Source organism: Trichoderma asperellum, chromosome 2, assembly GCF_020647865.1.
Source record: "Trichoderma asperellum chromosome 2, complete sequence".
Lineage (NCBI taxonomy): Eukaryota > Fungi > Ascomycota > Sordariomycetes > Hypocreales > Hypocreaceae > Trichoderma > Trichoderma asperellum.
This window is the reverse complement of record NC_089416.1, coordinates 1,532,148-1,552,701: the sequence shown is the minus strand read 5'-3', so window position 1 is coordinate 1,552,701 and position 20,554 is coordinate 1,532,148. Positions and strand designations below refer to the sequence as shown.

Below are 20,554 nucleotides of genomic sequence, written 5' to 3'. Positions count from 1 at the left end.
AGCGCAGGCCGCTTGGGCGTGGCGACAGCGTGGCGCGCGGCCAGCCACGTCATGGCGGTGCTGAGTCTCGTCCACAGCCAGGAGGGACAGGCAGGACAAGGCACAGGCAGGACAAGGCACAGGCAGGACAAGGGCCGTCAGCTCGTTTTCAGCGACGCCAAGGTGACACCTACCTAGTAGTGCTATAGGCAGTGTAGGTAGTAGTTTATTCCTGCGCATGTTCTTTGTAGGGAGCAGTACGGAGTATTGTTGGCATTGAATACAGCCCTACCGCACAGACGTGATAAGAGGCACCAAACGCCAAGCAGTTAAAAAGACGTAAAAGGTAATACCAATGTGCGCTACGCTGCTCTCTATACAGAGATTTGCAATCCTGCTTCAGTACTCTCTTTTTTATTTTTCCTCTCCTGCGGGTGCAACTACCCGAAAGCCTCGCTGCGGATGACGAAGTTGCCTGCATGTAGAAGGAACACCTCAGAGCCTGTGCACCTAAAAACGGGCGGCGTAACTCCACACCTTTAAACTTGTACTTAAGGTATGCTGAGTACTTGCATGCATGTGCGCACTGGGTGGCTTAGCCAGCAACTCGCAGGTACCCTTTGTCGAACTTGACTCGGCCAGCAGCTCCGCGATCTTCCCTTTGCATCCTCAACATCCTGTCGTTTTCTCTGCTTCATTTTATATCGACAAGCAGCAGCTGTTTCTTCCCTGAAGGCGCCGCGATTTCCATCCGACGACAGCCCAAATCCCGTGCGACCGCTTTAGCCTCAGCGCTCGTTCCGCCCTCAGCTTTCGTCATACCTCTGTCTTCGTATCCACCACCATGTTCCGAGCAGCGGCGGCTGGGCCGTTCGACGAAGTCGTCAGTGAGTATCCTGCGAGCCCGTGGGAGAAACATCGCAACGGAAGCCGAGTCGTGTTTCTCTCCTTCTTTGTTATCCTCGCTCTCCTTTGTGCGCTTGCTAACGCCCGCCGTAGCCAAGGCGACTGACGAGAATCTGACGTCGGAGGACTGGGGTGCCATCATCGAAGTATGCGATAAGGTGTCTGGCGACCCGAATGGCGCCAAGGAGGCTGTCCAGAGCATGATCAAGAGACTTGCTCATCGCAACGCCAATGTGCAGCTTTACACTCTTGAGGTTTGTCTTTCCTTTTGGCTGTCTCGCGAAAGGCGGCAATTCCCCCGCTCTCGTCGCTGTTCCGCGGGCAAGTAGCTAACTAATACCCTCTCTCCTACCAGCTTGCGCACGCCCTCTGCCAAAACTGCGGGAAGCAGATGCATCGCGAAATCTCCAGCCGCGCCTTTACTGAGGCCTTGTTAAAACTCGCCAACGACCGAAACACTCACCAGCAAGTCAAGAGCAAGATCTTGGAGAAGATGCAGGAGTGGACCGACATGTTCAGCAGCGACGCCGACTTGGGTATCATGAGCGACGCATTCCACAGGTTGAAGCAGACCAACCCTTCGCTGCAGCCGCCCAGTGCGCCCCAAAAACAGGGCCTGACCGATCAAGACAGACAGAAGGAGGACGACGAGCTGCAGATCGCCTTGAAGCTCAGCTTGCAGGACGAGGAACAGAAGAAGGCGGCTCAGGCGGCGTCAAGCTCGCATGTGGGATCCGGCAGCCAGCAGCAGCAGCAGAATGCTCCTACTTCCACCGCTGTGCCGTCGGGCACTACAGCTGCTACTGTGAGCAGAGTGCGTGCTCTGTTCGACTTTGAGCCCACCGAGCCCGGCGAGCTGGAGTTCAAAAAGGGCGACGTCATCGCTGTGCTAGAGAGTGTGTACAAGGACTGGTGGCGCGGGTCGCTCAAGGGAAAGACGGGCATTTTCCCCCTCAACTACGTAGAGAAGCTGACGGATCCCACGCCGGAGGAGATGCAGCGAGAGGCCCAGATGGAGGCTGAGGTTTTCGCTGAGATCAAGAATGTGGAGAAACTCTTGACGCTCCTGAGCGCTTCGAACATGGGACCACGGGAAGAGGACAATGAGGAGATCTCGGTATGTGAAGTTGTGCAAGGGATTAGGCACAATCGTCTTAATAATAAATGCGTGCATTATGGAGTCGCTAACTATCTCAAACCCAGAAATTATACCACCAGACGCTTGCGATCCGTCCAAAGTTAATTAAACTGATTGAAAAGTATTCGCAAAAGAAAGGTAATGAAGCCACGGATGTCCGAGCCTTTCCCCTTTTCTCAATCACATAGCAGCATCGCTAACAACAAATGGAACAGATGATTTCACCCAGCTAAACGAAAAATTCATCAAGGCTCGAAGAGACTACGAATCTTTATTAGAAACCTCCATGTCTCATCCTCCTCAGCACAACTATCAGCAATACGCTATGCGCCCGGGGCATCAAGCTTATCCTCCACCCGCAGGCACATACCCGCCTCAGGGGCAGGACCCTCAGAGATTCTACACTCCTGGTTCTCAAGGTTCGATTTATCTCCCGTGTCTAATTACTTATGGAAGCGAGAATATGTCAATTCAGTTGCTAACCGTTGGTATAAGGCCGGCCACAGTACCCGCAGACTTCTTCCCCACCTCCTAACTTCCCACAGCCTGGTGCGCCTGCACAGGGCTCTTCGCATCCTGCACCAGCGCCGTTTTACGTTGCAGGTGTCGAGACTCCTGCAGGCCAGCCACCTGCAGGTCAACAATATCCACCGAGAGACAACGCTCCTGGAATCCCCTCTAATGCCAGTCAACCCCCTCCTCTCAAAACCACAACCTCACCACCACCACCTCAAAATTTCAACCCCTTTCAACAGCCTCCCAATCAGCAGCCTCCAAGCACCTACGGTGCTCAGGAACTAGCTACTTCCGTATATGACTCTCCCATTGCTCCCAACAATCCCAGCTCTGCTACTACATTCGCCAGCTCTGTCTATTCCCAGGATGGCCCTGCTGTTCCCCACCCGAACGATAATGAGCCCATAGCTCCTTATTCTACGCAGCAGCAGCCGTCGTATCAAAGTTACCAACCTCCTCAGCAGCCTCCCTCTCAGCAGCCCCAGAATGTCATGACCCCTCCGCCGTTGCAGCCCTCGGGGCCCAGCTACGATAGTCGCCAGAACCTACCTAGTCAATCGGGCGCGGGCTCTGGAGGTCAATATAGGCCTTATGTGCCTTCCGGCTCATCGGAACCTAGTGCTCCGGGTCCAAATGACTACTACCGCCAACCTGGTGTCTATTAGCTTAGCTACGGGTAATGTGTGTTGGGAAGGAGGGGCCGTAGAATAGTTGGCGTGAGTGTGTATGTAATTAGTGGAATGATGGTTACGGCAATAGGGAGGCGAATCTACTTTTGTATTCTTTTAAAGAGAGATTATTGTTGTTTCTTTCAGCTTGCTTTTGGGTTACATGAAATGAATTGTCTAGCGTGGACTGGAATGGAGTGGAATTACGAGGAACAAATGTCCTATTTCTTTTTTTTCTTCTTCTTTTTTTCCTCCTCAACTAAATGAGTCTCTGCTGTCCAATATCTCCACTATCTGTCTTTTACTGTAGATATTGTGATCAATTTTACGGAAAACAGAGGTCTTCAGAATGCTGACTGACGTTTGGAATTATCCTAAATCAATTTATACCATAAAACATAATCGTTCGTATATATCATAATAATTCATAAACATTCTAGTATAAGCCCAATTTAGGAAGCTCTTGATATCATAGATATATTCCCAATTCAACCTTCCAGATTCATATCTCATAATCATAATCATACCATCTAAAACTCATCTCACCCACCCTCCTACCATCGTCGCCCATATGCAGCATCCCCCGACCTCTGTACCTTCTTCTGTCTCGCCATCCTCATCATCCCCGTCGAGTCCCTGGCTCTCCTGCGCTCAGCGTCCCCCTCCTCATCGTTGGCGACGGCATACGAATTGTCATCCCGACCGTGAATCGGCTTGAACAAATCGATGATTTCGTTGATGCCCAGCTTGAGCGCGCCCTTCTTGGAGCTGCCTTCGATGGTCTGCTCGGCGAGGAGGCGCTTCTTCTCTTGGAGGGCGAGGATACCGTCTTCGACGGTGTGGGTGACGGTGAGCTTGTAGACGACGACGTCGACGGTTTGGGTGAGACGGTGGACACGGTCTATGGCCTGCTCTTCGACGAACTATGGGAAGTTAGCATTTTCGTTATTGAATCTAAGATAAAGGAGTGTGTTAAAAAAAAAAAAGAGGGGGGGAGGAGACTTACGGGATTCCAAAATGGCTCAATGATAATCACTCTCGTCGCCGCAGTCAAGTTCAAGCCCAAGCTACCGCACTTCAAACTACAAAGAAGCACTCTCGTCTTCCTGTCCTCTCGCAATTTTCGCAGGCTCTCTTCCCGCTCATCGTTCTTCATGCTACCGTCGTAGCGCGTGAAGCGTAACTTTTCCTTCCGGAGGAACGGCTCGACCAGATCCAGCATGGACGTAAACTGTGAAAATACGATGAACTTGTGTTCGTTGGCCTCTGCACGAAGCAGCCTGGTGAGTTCGCGAATTTTGGCGGAGGATAGAATACTATGCCTGTCACCTGGCGGCGAAGGGTCGTACGCGGATGAACCATGAGAGTCGCTTTCTTCAGAGTCCGTTTCTTCTCCTTCTTCTTCGTCTTCTTCTGAATCAGTCTCGGATTCAGAATAATCATCAGAAGCAGAAACAGCGGCTTTTGATCTCTTGGGCTTTTTATCTTTAAGCGTCTGAGCAGCCAGATTCTTAGTGATTTCAGAAACAGACAAGAGCGAGTCGTTATCTGAATCGTCATCCACAGACTTATACCCTTTCTCCTTCCTGGCGATGGAATCATCCACCACAAAGCTGCTGAGATTGCTCTCATCGTCGCCATCTACTTCGGAGTCTTCGGAATCCTCTGATCCTATCGAGTCGCCGCCACCTTCTGCATTTTCATCTTCCTCTCCACCAGCCTTTCCCAGCCGTAAAGCCCCTCGTTCGCTTCCCGAGACAAGCCAGCTGCCATCAGCCTCTTCTTCGTCTTCGCTGTCGATGACGGCATTGCGATTTCGACGGCGGCGAGGCTTTTGCTTTGGCTCCTCATCTTCTTCATCACTGCCAATCACAGCGTTGAGGTTTCGCGGTCTCCGCGCTCTTTGCCTGGGCTCGGCATCATCATCATCTTCTTCTTCTGCTTCTTGGGTTTTAGTGTTTACACTCTTCTTCAGCTCTTTCTTTCTAGATCTGGAGGGTGCTGTCTTTGTAACCTTCTTGGTCCCCCCTTCCTCCGGCTGTGTCTCTCCATAAAAGAACGCCAGATCCGAGGCACACTCGGCACAGTTATCATTCCCAGCATTCCGCTGTTTCTTCTCTACCGGCCGGCCACAAATGCTGCATTCTTTGGTACTAATTCCCATGCCTGAAAGCAAGTCGGCCACAGAGTCAACATCCGTATCTTGCTGCTTTGAATTCGAGTAACCTGTTGATAATGCATCCTTGTCCTCTCCCAGTTTGCCCTCGAGAAGCTTTGGGTGATTGCAGGCTTGCCTTAGACGTAGTAGCAGCGTAAAGGCATTGGCGTAGCTCATCTTCTCTTTCATCATCTTGGTCATGCTTCGGTCGGCACGAGCTTCCAATTTTTGATAGAATCTGCGTTCCGCAGGGGATAGTTCGGCAGCAACAGTGACTACCTTGCGGTTGGTATGTCTAAATCCGTTTATGGAGGTTGCGCCATCAGCAGACGGCACTCCACCAGGGACGAGTGCGCCATCCTGCTTCAGGATCTCCTTTGTCCGCCTCTTCATGAAGCAGCGGAGGAAGCTGTGAAGTCTTCCAAGAGCGATATGGCCTTTCCCGCCCTTCAGGGGTAGTTCGATATGGTCTTTCCACGCTCGGATATCATCGTAGGGCTTGATGCGAAGAAACTGGATGAGTGACTGCAGCTCTTCGAGGTTATTCTGCATCGGTGTACCGGAAAGGCACCAACGGTATTCAGATTGTAGTGCGTAGCAAGCCTTGGTAGCTTTCGCATTGCGATTCTTGATAGTGTGCGCCTCATCCAGGATAACTCGCCACCAATGAAGCCCGAAGCAGCCTCCCTTGACACCATCCAGCCATTTACCATGCTCAGAGACAAGAATTTGGTAAGTAGTGATGACAACGTCATAGAGCTTAAGATCCTCGGAATCTTTTGTTCTCTGAGGCCCATGGTGTACGAGGACTTTCAATCCGTGAGCTTCAACTACCTTTTCTTTGATTTCTGATTCCCATTGCCTGATCAGTGCTAGAGGGGCAACAACGAGAGTCGTCTTGTCGACCTTTTGGAATGATTTCCGCCAGCCATCTTCGTCTTTGCTTGGCTTTTGGTTGAGAAGTATAAGTGAAATCGACTGCAGCGTCTTTCCCAGTCCCATGTCATCAGCAAGCAACCCGCCCTTGGGGACGGTTCCCTTCTTAACCGGCCCAAGCTCGCGGCCTCGCATCCAGTTGACACCCTCTACTTGGTGAGGGAGCAGCTGCACCTTGAGGCCATCCACATTGCCGTCTTTGGCAATGGTTTTGGGATCTCTAAGCACTGCGCTATCCTTGGCTTTCTTTCCTTCTCCTGGAAGTTTTGGCTGTTGCTCTTCGTCGGCCTCCACCCCTTCATCATCATCGCCCTCCATGCCTCCCTCCAGCATTGCTTTAAGATCCTGATTAGCCTTGGCGGGATCTGTATAGAAAACCTCGTCCTTAGGACGCGGCTGGTGTGATATTGGCGTCGATATCGATGTCGACCCCGATCCGACCGAAGAGAACATGGGCGGGGGAGGCGCGAAGCGAGGCTCGTAGGCTGGCGCTCTGGGCCCAGACACTCTGTTGTTGTCGAGATGATGCTCTGGGCGAGTCTTCTGACGGATGAAGATGTCGGCTTTCTGCTTACGAGAGGACATCATCTTGGTCGGGTGCCCAAACGTGGGATGTGTTGTTGCCTCGGCTTGCGCATTGCCATTGCGAGAGGACCAGCCGCCCATCAGGGCAGTGATGTCAGTGTCGCTTTCAGGCGACTGCTCTCGCTTTTTCCCATCGTTGTTGGCATCCGCGGTCCGCGGCGCTCTTGCTTTGACCATGTTTGGGAGATACTTTCTCGACAGACCGGTGGATGGTAAAGTCGAGGTTTTGGGCGATGGCGGGGCAAGGCTTTAAGGGTCCAATTGTTGACTTATTGGGCCTCGATTCTGATGCCCTAGGCTGAAATCATTGGGAGAGAAAGAAAAGCAGCAAAAGTGGTTTAAATAAGGTAAAAAGGAGTGACGAGAAATCAAATGAAGAACAGGATTGGTGATTTTTGGTTTCTTATTCTATTATGCTATTCTCACTACATCGTAATGTGCAATCTGTTGCAGTTGTTAACGGCCATACAACATTCACGGCTGCCACATGCTAGCAGTCACTCTGTAAGTAAATTGCAAACGCCATGACATAATTGCCCCAGCAACTGGCCGCCACCACACCAAAACCGAGGAGCGTCCAATAACCTAACAAGCACTGTGATGAAGAATGGGAGGCCTACACCTCACACAGTGTTTATAGTGGGGGTCAACGGCTCAAGGTCCTTATCTTGGGAAAAGTAGAGCTACAACGCTTTGGTGGTATATAGTTTAGATTTAGCTATGCCTAAAAGCTGTGAAATTTTTTGACGTGAGAATGTAGTCAACATCTCTAGCCTTTATTCTGGTCTTCTCCAGGCTCCATGTCCTTATCTTCAGATTCTGCGCTTCGGTATCGCCAGGTCATTACCCACTCCTTGTCCACAAGCAAGATTTTCCAGTATCAAGTTCCAAAAATTTAGTAAACCAGCTTGAAGATGTCGTTCTTGACAAGGAAGCCAGTAATCTCGCCACCGGGGCCCTGGCTGACGCTGACCTTGAAGTTCTGGACAAAGTTTATCAGGTTCTCGTCCTCGTCGACCTAGAGTTGTATGCGTCAGCGGCATTCAGTCTTCATATTTGTTTTTGCCTTGAAAATCTAGTACCTTGAGCTTTCCTGTTACCAGGATCAGGAGATCGTTATCGGCAAGCTGAGCATCGAGGGTGGAGAGCTGGTGGCCGCTCATCTTGAAGGGAAGGCTCTACACAGCCGTTAGAACTAGCTTCCTTGAGTGCATAGGTAGGTTAAGAGTATTATATACCGTGAGCTTCTCCAGAATAGCGTTGGCACCCTCAAACTTCTGAGACTCGAAAGTGAGGACGGACTGGGGAGTCTGTGTAGAGCGTTAAAACATGATCGAAATGCCGTCGAACCAAGTCGTAACCTACGTAGACCGCAGCGAGGCCGGCAATGTTGGTGCTCATGCCCGTAAAGAAGCCATTGACAAACTGCTCTGTTCGAGAAAACGATTTCGCGTTAGAAAGTTCAGCTCAGCGGCAGCTATATCGTAGACACATACTGGCGATTTCCTCGACGTCTATTGCAGTTTTGCGTGATTAGTTCGTTGCGGCGCATCGCTAGAGGGGGCTGTTTGACGTCTTACTGGCCATTTTGACGGTTGGGGGTTCGATTTTCGTGTAGAAAACTGGCGGTTGTAAGTCTCGACTCGGAAATTAGACGGTTGGAGAGGTTAAGGGAGGGCGAACAAGAGATATGTACTCGTAGTTGGATTTATCGCAAAATGTGCCCAAGGCTGTGAAGACGATAAACGCAGGGAGGCATGGTGGGGTAGGCAGATGAGGGACACACAGTGCAAATTATCTACTAAACGCATATAGCTAGGTCATAGCTGTATAACTGCATAAATGGTGGGATATGAGCTCCGATAACGGGGCATATGTATCTAAAAGGATGTTCGTCTATATCTTGAGCCGCCAAATTTTTTCCGTTTCAAAGAGAGTAGGATTTCTCACTCCACGGTCTAGGGCCAAAGCTGCAATTAACCCGACATTATTTTATGTTATTTTCTTTTCTTTTCTTTTCCCTTTTCTGCGATTTTAATTGTTAGAATCGCGAGAATGAATTGATCTACAGCTACATGGTAAGTCAATTAGCTTCTATGCCAGCTGAATGCCGCCCTCTCTCCTGATGATAAAACTTAAGAACGGCCAACTGAATTTCATGTTGAATTCTTAATCACCAACTTTTTGTCTGACAATACACAAACACACTCTCTTTGCGTGCTTATCATTTTATAATATTCCATATGGAACTATACAGCCGCTAACGGGACTGCAATACAGCTAGGCACTGCGATTTTCTCGGCCCTCCTACTCAACTCGTTTGAAAAACACCTTTCCTTCGTACATGGCATCCAGCCGGCTCTCCCATGTAACCTCTACACCTGATGGCTTCCCGTCCGTTCCCAGCTTAAATTCTGCTCCCACAAATTCCTCGAATTTAACGCCAGACCATATCGCCGAGGGTAAGTATACTATCCAATAGTTGCCTGTGACATGGTGAAAGTGCATTGAATATTTCCATGAAGTCTCTAAGCGATCGGCAACCAAGATCTTCTCGCCCGGCTTATCTGGGTGAGGCTCTTCACGGAGAGTAACGTTGCCGTATCCTGGATCGTAGTATGTGCCCACAAACTCGCTCACAGCTAATGGGGGTGGCAATGCGGGATCTTGTCTCTTGGGGTAAACAATGTCCACGGCATTTGCATATTGCCAAGCCATATTCTTTTTCCTTATGTCCCATCTATTTCAAAATGTCAGCAACTCATACAGGAGGAATTCGTATTCTGCGCGAAGGGCCAGTAGAAACGTACTTGGCACCGTAGTCCGTGCGATCTTTCTCGGGAATACCAAGCTTATCATCGATGAGCTTCCACGCAATCATTTCTTCTGGAGCCTGGCTTATTGCTGTGTTTCCAAATACAACCACTCCAAACTTGGCCTCTGGGAACCAGTATACTTGGGATCCAAAAGCATGCACTCCTCCGCTATGGGTGTATACCACATGGCCCTTGTGTAAGGTCCTCACCCAGCCTAGTCCATACAGCATGAGATCATACCCGGGGGCAAGGTTAGCATTCCAGAGCGTTCTGGGGGATCTGATATCCTTGTGCACGTCTTCAGAAAGAGGCCCGGATTGGTGGAGCAAGCTTTTCACCCACTTGGCATAATCAAGAGCATTGGAGAAAACTGATCCTGCTCCGCTGATTTCTACCAAAGGCATATGAGGAACCTCTTTAAATTTTTCTTCGTCCAGGTCCCAGTAGTATCCAGAAGCCAAATACTCGGGGCCATCCAGAGCATCCTGTAAGTCAAACTTGGTCGAGTCCATGCCCAGTGGCCCCCATAGGTTCTCCTTGAGCACGTCGCCAAGCCATTTGCCCGTGAGAGTTTCGATGACATGCGAAAGGGTCACGTACATCATGTTGCAGTACAACGGTGTCACACGCGGTTCGTAAGTAAGTGGTAGGTTTCTCATATTCCGGACGATATCCCGTGGAGTTGCGGCCCTTCCGTCAATGGCCCTGTGAAAGGAGGCATCGTGGCGAGCCATGCCTGTTCGGTGACTGACAGCATCATTCAAGGTGATGTGATTTGTCGCCCATTCATCTTGTAGGACGAAATCATCGCGGATAATGGACGAAATAGGCGTTTCCCAGCCTTGAGACAAGGCTGAAAAGTTGCCGGAATGAATTAGAGCTGATAGGACCGCGGCCACTTGCGATTTAGTTGTCGACGCGCCGTACCACAGAGTTTCTGGAGTAGCCGGGACATCTGGCAGCGTCGCATACCCATAGCCCTGTTATAAACAGCATTAGAGACTCAATATTCGACATATTTAGTATGTACTTAGCTATATAACGGCAACACTTACTTCGGCGTAGATTTCGTCGCCGTCAACCACAGCCACCGCAACGCCAGGAACCTTGTATTCATCCAATGTCTGTAGCACAAATTCCGCAAACTCGGAAGTCAGCGGATTTCCACTCGCAGCCGGTTCCTGCGACGTAATCGGCTTCTGTTCATTCTGGGCATTTGCCGCATTTCCTTGACCCCTCACGGATACCACGCTCGCGGCGAGGCAGAGAGTCGGAAAGACGCGCCAGGGCCGACCCATGATTGAGTCTCGAATAAATATATCGCGTTAGTCGCCGTCCTCCAATCCGTTCCTTGTTTTAGGTATATATACAAAGGCAAAGCTGCCCGGGTGAAATACCGCGTACTTGATGATGTATTTATACGGCCATGTATTTGGAGTAAGCCAGCGGCTATAGTGCCCCATCTTACGTCAACAGATCCTTCGAATGAATCCTACGAACCAATACAGTAAATTCCGCGAACCTAACGATCGATGCATTTATGTACAACTATATGTCTGGAATAGGCCGAAAGATATGGTATAGTAACCCATCTTACGTCAGTATCAAGAACTCACGACCCTTCTACCTGGCAGCAGTCAGTCACCGTGATATATCAGATAGCATTTGGATCGCTTAAAAGCGGAGGTGAAGTTCCAAGCAATATCACCGAAAATACGCTCTTAGTCATTGCATTCATATTTTTTGCGTATACTATAGAAGGATTGACTTGTCAGTCGATTCAACAGCAGCACCCGCTCAGCATAACAAAAGACTCGACCCTGATGCAAGTCTAACAAGTTTTTAGTTCCCATATATAGCCAACCCCCTCGGCATGTCGTAAAGCTATAGCATACCAAAAAGCGGCGGATGAGCAGGACAGCCCGAACGTTATCGCCATTATCTATAGTTAGAGAATGCAACCAGTCCATATAGCCCATCTCCAGACCTGTAGAAGTGCTCTTCAAGCGATCCAATGGAAGTCGAGAACAGCATCTCAGAGTTTCCAGGCACCTCTTTTGTTCCTGTCCACATTTATTCCAGCTCTCCATTTTACCAAATCCCGTGGAAAAAAGAGGTAAAAAAAAATAAAAAATAAAAAATAAAAAAAATATTGGCTGCAATCAACACTCTGCAAATCGTTCGTACATCATGGCCCATTCCTGTAAAGTGTAGTCGTTAATGGCTGGCCCATAATTCTCTCTGCTAACTTCGGCTCGCTTTGTATGCTTTCGTTTGATCATTCCAATAAGCAAGGTATTAACATGTATAAATTTGAGGTCATCAAATTCGCTAAGTTACAGCGTCATGCTTAGCACACGTGTCGCTCTTACTATAGCTCTTCCTCTTCTTCTATTTTTATTTCGGGCTTCGTCAAAGCGGGTGATTCTTTGGTAGGAGACTCAGCACCGCTTGAGGTGATGGTTCCCAGAGCTGAGCTCAAGCTCTGAGTAGTAGAGAATCTATCTCCAGTATTGGTCTGATCAACGCTTGGCCGTGCTTTTTTGAGCGGGCTTCCGACCATTGCCGCAGCAAGAGAGTCGAAATTGGCCTGTAGGCTCGAGCTTGCACTTGGTGCTGATCCGGCAAGCAATCCTGGATCGGCCGGGGAGTCGGTTCGTTGTGATGTTTCTGGGGTAGAATTTGCGTCTGGTTCAGCCGAATGTGCCCTCTTAAGCTATATGAGGATAAACATTAGCGTTCAAGCTCCATGTAAAGTTGAAGAGATCAAGCTTAATCATACGTGTATACGGTTAACGCCATCTGCTAATTCGCCTTGGAATTTGGCATCTTCTGGGGCTAGCTTGGAGCTGGTTTCCTTATCGGCTACTTCCTCCATCTTGCCAATGAGTTCGTTTTCGTCGTCATCATCATCGCTGTCATCGGCAACATTGCCGTTGCTCTTCTTTCTGGCCTTCCGTCGTCGTGCCTCTTCGGCTTCTTGGTCTCGGAACGCAGAGAATCCGACTGTGCCACCGGCCTTGAGAGGCCCTAGGTTAGAAAAGTCTATCTGACCTGAGCGTCGTTTAGCCGCGAGAGCTGTTGTTTGTGAGTTCTTTGCCGACTGTAGAACGCCAATCTTTTGCAGTTGTCCTATTTTGGCATTAATAAGAGAAATGGGAAAAAGAAAAACGCAAGCAAGCAGGTGATTGAACTCACTTTCACCACGATAGAAAAACGTAAATGTAGCATAAGGCTTGTCTGGACCGTCGATTCCAGTAACCGTTTGGGTGCTGATGGTCTTGGGATCGAGCGTCTTGGGTTTAGCAAAACTCGTAGTGTGCTCAACGTCTGCGTCGATCCCATTGCCATTCTCATATTCATCATCTCCGTCGTGCGCATCAAATTGGGGAGAGTACTCTCCCTTTTTAATCTCGCCAGAGGCTAAAACACGGAACATTGCCACCTTGATCTGGCCTGTTGCCTCCGGGGGTTCATCATCGTCGTCAGACCAGGAATCAGAGTCGTCATACACGGGCTCGATTGGCGAAGTTTCATCGCCATATCGCAAAGTGCCCTTTCGTGCATCTGAATCCATGCTGGAGTTTCCTTCTAAAGTCGCGGCCTGTCGCCGCCTCCGTCTTTCAAATTTCTGGCGTCGCCTCTCGAGCTTTTCCGCAGCATCGTGGCCCTTGAGATCTAAACCGTTAAGCCAGCGCTCGAGGCCAACCTCGCGGAAGAGGAATTCACGCTCAGCCAAGCCGCCACCTTCGGCGTCAGGGACTTGGACCCAGCGGCTGTTGACCCAGGTCTCTTCGCCGGGACGCAATAAGGTGGCCACCTCCTCTTTGCCCCTCCCATCAAAATAAATATAGGCGGCAATCGTTTCGTTTTCAGAGTTTGTCAGGGGCATGTAGGGAGCTACAGCTCCTGCAACCTTGCCTCGTTCATTCTGGGAGCCAGAGTGGAGACCTCCGACGAATTGTGGCTTCGGGTACGGGTTGGCCTCGGACGGCTTTGGGGCCGAGTATGGGATGGGCAGACCGGGCGTCAACAGCGTGATCGAGATGGCAAACTTGGCAGGCTCCGGCTTGTTGCCTGCGTTGAGGGTTGGCTGCGGCACGGGAATGTACGTGCTAATGCGAGACAGCCTCGACTGCTTCTGTATGCCGTACTCGGGTAGCGGAGCGGAGTTGGCATGGATGCTAACCGCAATACCCTTGAAGCAGGGCATCGTAACGGAAACGAGGCTTTTGGCGAGAGGGAAATCGTCGCTCGAGTGCGGATTTGGGGGGTTGGGGCTGTTTAAGAGCTGGCGGGCGTTGGGAGACGAGGGAGACGTCGACTGTTTGACCAAGAGAGGGCGGTGGGGGAGACCTGATCAAGCTTGGCGATTAGAAGCTCCGATTCACCAGCTAGCCATCTCATGTGACAAGCAAATAGCGTGGGGTGAGGGCGTGTCCTGCGCACCAGACGGTAATACGGAGACCACCAAAAAGACGCGGGCGATGCGTTGACTTTGCGTTCACCAAGAGAATCACAAAAGAATCAAAGCCATGACTTGGCTGCTGCGAATAAGAACCCGAGGACGGCCTCGTCAGTGAATGGTGGAAGGGGGGGCTATTTGGGGGGGTCCAATCCCGCCCGCATCAGCGGATCATCTCTTAGTCCGATCGGGATACCTGCTGGGTACAAATTCCAGCCCTGTGTTTTAGAGTGTTTGGGCGCCAGCTGCAGTGCTGTCACGGCCGCCTCATGCATGAATGCCACAAGCCAGCTGGTTTTCACCGCAAGAATGGAGCGCATGTGTTGGCACTGGCTCGCATCTGCGACTTGGCTGTACCCTAATCCGGCCTTGCTGGCAAGGATCATTGGTATTTGCCGCCAGGAAAGCTGTTCCGTGTCTCTGGCTGTCAGCCATTAGATCATGCATCTTGGCCCTACCAGGCACCGCAGCAATAGCGCCTAGAGCGCCCACCAGTCTAGGGCTGTACTGCTACTATCTCAGTACCTATGGCTTTCAGGGCCTTGAGGTTCTGGGAGGGATAGAAAGGTGGCATTCGGTATTTCGGATCGTATCACCCCATGAATTTGGACCTAGAGTCCCAGTAAGACCCCTACTCGGGCGCTTATAGATGGAAAGTGTTCGTAGCTTGTCAACTTAGACGGCGATCAAGATATCTCGAGAGGAAGAGCAGTCAACAATAATCACAGCAATTGAGAGATTCAGCTGATTGGGCGTTATTCTACGGCATAGGTAAATATGCCTAATGTGTTCACGAGTTATAACATGGCCATGCTATCATGCCACTACTAACAAGATCAACTAATGGCATAAGAGAACACTTCTACCGCTAACAACATTTGATTAATTATCACTGGGGTATCTGTTAAATATTGCAATACCACTGACATGTCCGATCTACTGCTCCAAGTGCGACTGCGACTTTCTCTTGCGAACACTGCTGCTCCCTTCTCCACTGTAGCTGGTACCTATACCCGAATCTCGAGGTGACTTATCCTCAACGTCTTCTTCTTCGTCATCAGCTTCTTCTCCGGCAACAGGGATCTCATAAAGGGGCTGTTTGTGCTCTTCTTCGTCTTTGATGTCTGGTTCATGCTTCAAGGCAGGCTGCTTTCCATAGGTAGGGAATTGCTGCGGATAATCAGATCCGCCATCTTCTTCATCATCCTCGTCAGAGTCGTCAGGGTCTGTCGCTTCTTCAGGTGTCGACCTGCGCTGGCTTTTTCGAGCCTTTGGTTCCAGTTTGTTGGGTGAAGATCCCATTAAAGCGCCAAAGACGGCCCAAGCGACGCTCATAAATGCAAGTTCACAGACCCAGAAAACCATCGTAAATGTGATGAATGTCAAAAGACGATAGTGAAACATGAGCCATCGTAGGCCACTAAGTTGCGCCGTCAGCGTAAGTGAAGCGCTGTAAATCTGAATCCCTTGTCCAGCCTCTATCTCCACATACGCCGACAAGGGAATGGAAGAGTCTGTCGGGAAAGCAACTCGTTCGGCCACTGGTATTCGCATTATGCAGGTTTGCGCCGTTGGTACTATCAAATGGTAGAGCAAGAACAGAACGCGCGATGCCAAGGAAACGACGGGATCGATGTAAGGGAGCAAGGCCGGTCTTCGTGAGTGGAAAACCACATCGTTATGTTCGAAACTCGGTTCGCGATTGGCAAATTTTCGCGCATCTTCGGCTAGTTCGTAGCCATTCTCGGAGCCCAGTAGATATAAGCTAACCATAAAGTTCCCTCGTTCGACATTCGGAGGCGATCGCGGCATCGAGAGGGTAACGGAGATGTCATAATCTTGCTGCGGCTTCAGCATTGGCACAGCGAGTGCCGTAAGGCTATATGGATTAAGACTCGTCCTATTCAGGGCAAAAAATCAGCAAACGCTACGCTCAACGTCGCTATATCGCCACAATCCCCATTATACGCACCCATATTGCAGATGAACTGGCGTAGTGACAAACTGGTCAGGAACAAAATTCTGGAAGAAGAGCACAGTGGCAATCGCAGCCAGGCCAAGCAGTGTCACCGCTCCAGAAACGAGCAACACGACATTGACAGCGGCCCTCTGGACGGGCTTCGACGTGATAACGCGCGCAGTCTCCTGGAATGTTTCCTGGCGCACATGACTAGCGTTAGCTCAGGGAGCTTCAAGATGCAGGCCAAATAGCGAAACGGATTGCGATTACCATGGCAGAAAAGTCGAGCAGATTAAATCATGCCATAGACAGTTAAGATTCCCTTTGAAATAGGAGAGCAAAAGAATTCAAAGCTTATGAGACGTTGAGGGAGGGGTGCGAAACAAGGCGAGGCACTTGCAATTTGAAGTTTGGGACCTGCGTTGTTGATTATTGAGATGAGCTTCAGAGCATGTGATCAACATGACGTCTTAGCCGATGGCGGCGGCAGCAAAAGGTACTTGAAAGTGACTTTCTCGAATATTAGCGTGGCTACAGCTTGCGCAGTAAATTCGACCCTGGAGTGGCTTCAGTGGGCAAAGATTTATGTACTGCCCCTATACGGTGTAGATTTCAGCTAATTGCCATATTTGGCACTGGCGTGTCAATGTACCATATTAAGTGCCGGACCTGGCACCACCTGGCTTCCAGCAGACTACATACAGACTAACATGTTCGAAAAATATTAAACTAGGGAGCATACACAGTCTCATATATCTCAAAAAGAAGTGACCAGAAGGAAAGGACAGAATTTATTAACAAAGAGCACCCATATAAGGATCGCACACCACTATAATCGAATGAAACCAAGCATAAACAGCCAAGTCTCGGTGTCCTCGCAAAAATGACAAAAAACATCATCGAAATCATGTACATTCAAACAAGCCATAAACAGATTCGTCGTGTTTATCATTCAAAAAAATAAGGGGGGTAGAAGAGAAGGGGAATAAGAATGAAAGACGAAGAGGGAAAGCACCACCACCCAATAACAGCTCGTTATTTGCTACCCCTTAGCAAGGCTGGAGGTAGTTGCTTGGGACCAGCCCAATTTGGCCATTTCCGTTGTGGACTTCTGCCTCCCACCACCCGTCATCTTGGTGACGATAGACGGCAAGGTAGTCGCCTTTAGCGAAGCCGAGTTCCTCGGGAATAGCAGCTTGATACATGTACACTGCACGTGCTATCGCATATGTTAGCCTGTCTGACGCTTGATATCCGCGTGGATGTACATTAGAGAAAGAGAGAAATAACTTACCCATATGTAAAATTGGTCGTCCATCTCGAGAATATTGTCTAGACGGGTCAGCCACGCTTTTGCTCCGCTGGTGGCCTCCATCGTATAGGCCCATGGCTCGCGACCCTGGCCGACTGGAGGCCCGGCTTCTTGTCGAGCCATAACGATCATCACCACCACCAGGAGAAGCTAGCTGCATCGCCATTTCGGAGCCGCTATAGCTGCTTCCCGGACGACTCTGAGAGTAGTTGTAGTCTCCCCTATACGGATTTGGCGAAGCTCCCCTGGTTGAGCCCCGAGTCGACCCGTGAGGAGACGCCCCGCGATAGTATCCTTGATCTGGACCGCGGTTTACACTGGTCGAGGAATTGTTTCGCTGGTGATAAGGATTTGGCGATGCTGAGTGTCTAGGATCATTGCTCATTTGCCGCTGAGGCTGGGGAGATGCACCACGAGCAGTGGCTGGAGAGGCCGAACGATCGTTGCCTCGTGTGCCAGGTCGCGAAATAGGAGAAGCAGCGTTGCTCGCAGATCCTCTACGACCCTCATCGCCGAAAACGCTCCTTGCCTGGTTCGCCACCTTTTGGGAAGCCTCCTTCATAGCCCTGGATGTCACAGCTGGAGGCGGCACTCCCAGCCTCGTTACTTGAGTTTGAGCCTGATATGAAGGCGGAGGCGTGCCACGCGTGGCGGCAGCTGCATCATGGCTACCAGGAGCTGGGAAGGCCCTTGTCATCGCTGCCTCGGTGTTTGGAACAGGCGTAGAGATGCCATGATAGTGATCGGCCGACATTCTCACCGAAGCTTGCTTGCCCACGTTGACATTTTTGAGTTCGGCCAAGGCTGCTGCAATGGGATCCGCTGGTCCAGCCTTCTGGGGCGTCTGTTGTGGTTTCTGTCGGTTGGTATCAGCGGTAGTAACAGGGAGAACGTTTTGTCCCACACCAAGAGCCAAGCTTGCATTAGCATCAATTGGCTCTGGACTGGCAGTCCGTTCTTTCAGCAGATTCCGAGTCTGCGGCTCGTTATTTCCATAGGGTTGAGGTCGGCGAACGGGGCTTGTCGATGTCTGGGATTGAGACGGGTGCCAAGTGTTTCTGTTGCTAGGTGCATTACCGGCGGCGGCAGCAGCTTGTAGATCCTTGGTGCTCTTACGTCTGAAGGGGCTGTGGTTTTGGAAGAATCCGCTTCGCTTCTTAAGTGCTCGTTTGTCAGGGCTTGAAGGCGGGTCTTGCTTAGTAGGAGACATTTTGCCGCTCTGGGGTTCCTGGCTGGATGCCGACGTAGGATCGGAATATTCGCTGCGAGAGTCTCGGCTTGACGGCCTAGCAGATTGGATCTGGGAGCTGCTAGCTGATGGAGGGCCAGGGCGGCACAGCATCGTCATTCCATCCTTCGGATATGGATCATGGGGGCTTGTTCCTTTAGGACCCTGCCGAAGATTATCATATGGCGATGGAGGGTTTGAGCTTGTTTGCGACCTGCGAAACTGATCGTCTGGAGCCGGTGGCTGTCTACGATACTGGTCTTCGGCCGCAGGCGGTTGCCTTCGATACTGGTCATCGGCTGGAGGCGGCTGTCTTCCATATTGTTGCTGTTGCTGATGCTGCTCTTCAGGTGGAGGTAACTGCCGGCGATGCTGATCGTCTGGGCCAGGTTGTTGCCGGCGATATTGATCTTCTGCCGCTGGCGGCAGCTGTCGATAACGATCATCCATGCTTGCTGGCTGTTGCTTACGATATTGATCCTCCGAGGATGCGCGTGCAGCTGGCAGCATCTTCTGAGGGCTTTTTTGAGGAGTTGCCGCACCCTCACGGCCCGTTGGCTTGACCTGAGGTCTATGAGCCAAATCATTCGCCAGCGCGGAATTAGGATCGTGATGCGACTCAAACGTAGAAGGCTGTGGCGAAGATGAGCGGAAAGCTGGATTGATACTCCGGGGAAACTGCGCCACGGTATAGTTGTTTTCATCTTCGGAAGCTTCAGAGTTGGTATCGTGGACATCGCCGCGGACGAAGTTGATGTATTTGGGGGGCTCAGGGATCTCTTGGCCAGTACCACGCTCATTTATGAAAGTGATAATGTCAGTCCCCACATCCATGTTCTCAAGAGAGAGGCGGATCTTCTCGCAAGCTGCATCGTCGCTAACGCAAACTGTCGAGGCGATGTTGGCATACGTCCAAAGGCTGTTTTTGGTAAAGTCGAGTCTCTCTTCCTCAAGGTCCTGAAATTTGTCGGCGGCGGCCTTCCACTCTCGGTTCCATCGAACTGTGGTCTCTTCCAATACCTTGACGGCATTCTCATATTCCGTGTTCGAAGTCGCGAGGCTGATTTGTGTCTTCTCCAGCTTGGCCTTGTTTCGACGCTCTTCTTGGCCCATTACCATGTGGCCTTGTGCGAGATAACCTTTAATTTTCAAGCATTCTTGTTCGTATTTGTCCCGAGTCTAGTCAAAGTCAGCTGAGAAACGTTTGGCATCTGGCTTGTGCCCCTTACTTTGTTAACGTGATTTGTTTGTTGAACCTTGATCTTGAGCAGCTTCTCCACAGTGCCCTGAACAATCTTACGTCGTTCCTTGATGCCTCCTGCGAAGGCAGCCAGCGGTTCTTCAAGCTCCGTCTTCATTTGCGCGGCAATGCTTTGATGCTGTTTGGCCATGGCCTCGAGTTCGGTGCGGACCGTTTCCATAGAAGCTTTGAGTGTCCCGCTTTCATGAGTGCCTATGGTTTTCTTGCTCAGATTCATCAGCTTTCGGGCATACTCATCTTCGATCGAAGCTCGTGCTGTAAATATCGAAAGTCAGTATTCGGTCGGTACTGGACCACAAGTCCATCATCCTGGCAGCAGGTATCCTCACCGCCATAGAAACTCTTGAGTTCGTCGCAGGTCTGCTTCGAGTTGACCATTCGGTCGAGGAGGGGGACAACGCCAGCATCGTCTTTGCCCCAAAAATTGTTGGCAACTGCATCGATATTACTGTCAGTACGGTCTGCTCTGTCTAGGCGCGGGTTCGCGGCGCATAGTACTAACAAGACATTGCTACCGCCGGAGCGTCTGCAATTGCGGCAGGCATGGTGCCTGGTGGGAGTGAGGGTCGATTGTATGTGCCAGTTATTATTGTAAAATCCAAAGCGCGATTGGAAGTATTTCGTGG

At 50.5% G+C, this 20,554-nt stretch overlaps 7 protein-coding genes across 7 annotated transcripts; 1 reads left to right on the top strand and 6 right to left on the bottom strand.

The window, feature by feature from the left end:
- Positions 1-554: 554 nt before the first annotated feature.
- TrAFT101_002826 (uncharacterized protein) lies at positions 555-3,981 on the top strand. Its single transcript, XM_024902345.2, has 6 exons — positions 555-866; positions 979-1,139; positions 1,241-2,002; positions 2,089-2,161; positions 2,239-2,442; positions 2,519-3,981. Exons 1-6 carry the CDS (start codon positions 824-826, stop codon positions 3,202-3,204), a joined length of 1,929 nt encoding a protein of 642 aa, XP_024763941.1. The 5' UTR covers positions 555-823; the 3' UTR covers positions 3,205-3,981.
- On the bottom strand, positions 3,564-7,328 carry TrAFT101_002825 (uncharacterized protein). Its single transcript, XM_024904963.2, has 2 exons — positions 4,214-7,328; positions 3,564-4,130 (listed from the first exon to the last, which is right to left on the bottom strand). The coding sequence occupies exons 1-2, from the start codon at positions 7,061-7,063 to the stop codon at positions 3,762-3,764; spliced, it is 3,219 nt and encodes a 1,072-aa protein (XP_024763940.1). The 5' UTR covers positions 7,064-7,328; the 3' UTR covers positions 3,564-3,761.
- A 206-nt stretch (positions 7,329-7,534) lies between these two features.
- On the bottom strand, positions 7,535-8,635 carry TrAFT101_002824 (uncharacterized protein). The gene is made up of 7 exons (XM_024907618.2): positions 8,570-8,635; positions 8,467-8,508; positions 8,383-8,400; positions 8,252-8,316; positions 8,125-8,196; positions 7,969-8,064; positions 7,535-7,904 (listed from the first exon to the last, which is right to left on the bottom strand). The coding sequence occupies exons 2-7, from the start codon at positions 8,471-8,473 to the stop codon at positions 7,782-7,784; spliced, it is 381 nt and encodes a 126-aa protein (XP_024763939.1). The 5' UTR covers positions 8,474-8,508; positions 8,570-8,635; the 3' UTR covers positions 7,535-7,781.
- Positions 8,636-9,007: 372 nt separating this feature from the next.
- Positions 9,008-11,143, bottom strand: TrAFT101_002823 (uncharacterized protein). The gene is made up of 3 exons (XM_024904989.2): positions 10,758-11,143; positions 9,697-10,682; positions 9,008-9,626 (listed from the first exon to the last, which is right to left on the bottom strand). The coding sequence occupies exons 1-3, from the start codon at positions 10,998-11,000 to the stop codon at positions 9,194-9,196; spliced, it is 1,662 nt and encodes a 553-aa protein (XP_024763938.1). The 5' UTR covers positions 11,001-11,143; the 3' UTR covers positions 9,008-9,193.
- Positions 11,144-11,377: 234 nt separating this feature from the next.
- Positions 11,378-14,247, bottom strand: TrAFT101_002822 (uncharacterized protein). Its single transcript, XM_024899519.2, has 4 exons — positions 14,152-14,247; positions 12,901-14,058; positions 12,485-12,834; positions 11,378-12,418 (listed from the first exon to the last, which is right to left on the bottom strand). Exons 2-4 carry the CDS (start codon positions 13,913-13,915, stop codon positions 12,074-12,076), a joined length of 1,710 nt encoding a protein of 569 aa, XP_024763937.1. The 5' UTR covers positions 13,916-14,058; positions 14,152-14,247; the 3' UTR covers positions 11,378-12,073.
- An 856-nt stretch (positions 14,248-15,103) lies between these two features.
- TrAFT101_002821 (uncharacterized protein) lies at positions 15,104-16,400 on the bottom strand (the record flags this gene model as incomplete). Its single annotated transcript, XM_066126706.1, has 3 exons — positions 15,104-16,067; positions 16,140-16,324; positions 16,398-16,400. 3 exons carry the CDS (start codon positions 16,398-16,400, stop codon positions 15,104-15,106), a joined length of 1,152 nt encoding a protein of 383 aa, XP_065982813.1.
- A 776-nt stretch (positions 16,401-17,176) lies between these two features.
- On the bottom strand, positions 17,177-20,473 carry TrAFT101_002820 (uncharacterized protein; the record flags this gene model as incomplete). Its single annotated transcript, XM_024903457.2, has 5 exons — positions 17,177-17,346; positions 17,422-19,846; positions 19,897-20,183; positions 20,258-20,362; positions 20,431-20,473. 5 exons carry the CDS (start codon positions 20,471-20,473, stop codon positions 17,177-17,179), a joined length of 3,030 nt encoding a protein of 1,009 aa, XP_024763936.2.
- Between the last annotated feature and the right edge of the window lie 81 nt (positions 20,474-20,554).

Coding starts and splice junctions, on each gene's coding strand:
- TrAFT101_002826 (XM_024902345.2), top strand. CDS start 824: ATGTTCCGAGCAGCGGCGGCTGGGCCGTTCGACGAAGTCGTCA. Junction 1,140..1,240: donor TGCAGCTTTACACTCTTGAG/GTTTGTCTTTCC, acceptor CTCTCCTACCAG/CTTGCGCACGCCCTCTGCCA. Junction 2,162..2,238: donor AAAGTATTCGCAAAAGAAAG/GTAATGAAGCCA, acceptor CAAATGGAACAG/ATGATTTCACCCAGCTAAAC.
- TrAFT101_002825 (XM_024904963.2), bottom strand. CDS start 7,063: ATGGTCAAAGCAAGAGCGCCGCGGACCGCGGATGCCAACAACGATGGG. Junction 4,131..4,213: donor TTGAGCCATTTTGGAATCCC/GTAAGTCTCCTC, acceptor AACTTCCCATAG/TTCGTCGAAGAGCAGGCCAT.
- TrAFT101_002824 (XM_024907618.2), bottom strand. Junction 8,197..8,251: donor CCGGCCTCGCTGCGGTCTAC/GTAGGTTACGAC, acceptor CGCTCTACACAG/ACTCCCCAGTCCGTCCTCAC. Junction 7,905..7,968: donor TGGTAACAGGAAAGCTCAAG/GTACTAGATTTT, acceptor ATACAACTCTAG/GTCGACGAGGACGAGAACCT.
- TrAFT101_002823 (XM_024904989.2), bottom strand. CDS start 11,000: ATGGGTCGGCCCTGGCGCGTCTTTCCGACTCTCTGCCTCGCCGCGAGC. Junction 10,683..10,757: donor GCGACGAAATCTACGCCGAA/GTAAGTGTTGCC, acceptor TGTTTATAACAG/GGCTATGGGTATGCGACGCT. Junction 9,627..9,696: donor CGCACGGACTACGGTGCCAA/GTACGTTTCTAC, acceptor ATTTTGAAATAG/ATGGGACATAAGGAAAAAGA.
- TrAFT101_002822 (XM_024899519.2), bottom strand. CDS start 13,915: ATGCCCTGCTTCAAGGGTATTGCGGTTAGCATCCATGCCAACTCCGCT. Junction 12,835..12,900: donor GTTTTTCTATCGTGGTGAAA/GTGAGTTCAATC, acceptor ATGCCAAAATAG/GACAACTGCAAAAGATTGGC. Junction 12,419..12,484: donor ATGGCGTTAACCGTATACAC/GTATGATTAAGC, acceptor ATCCTCATATAG/CTTAAGAGGGCACATTCGGC.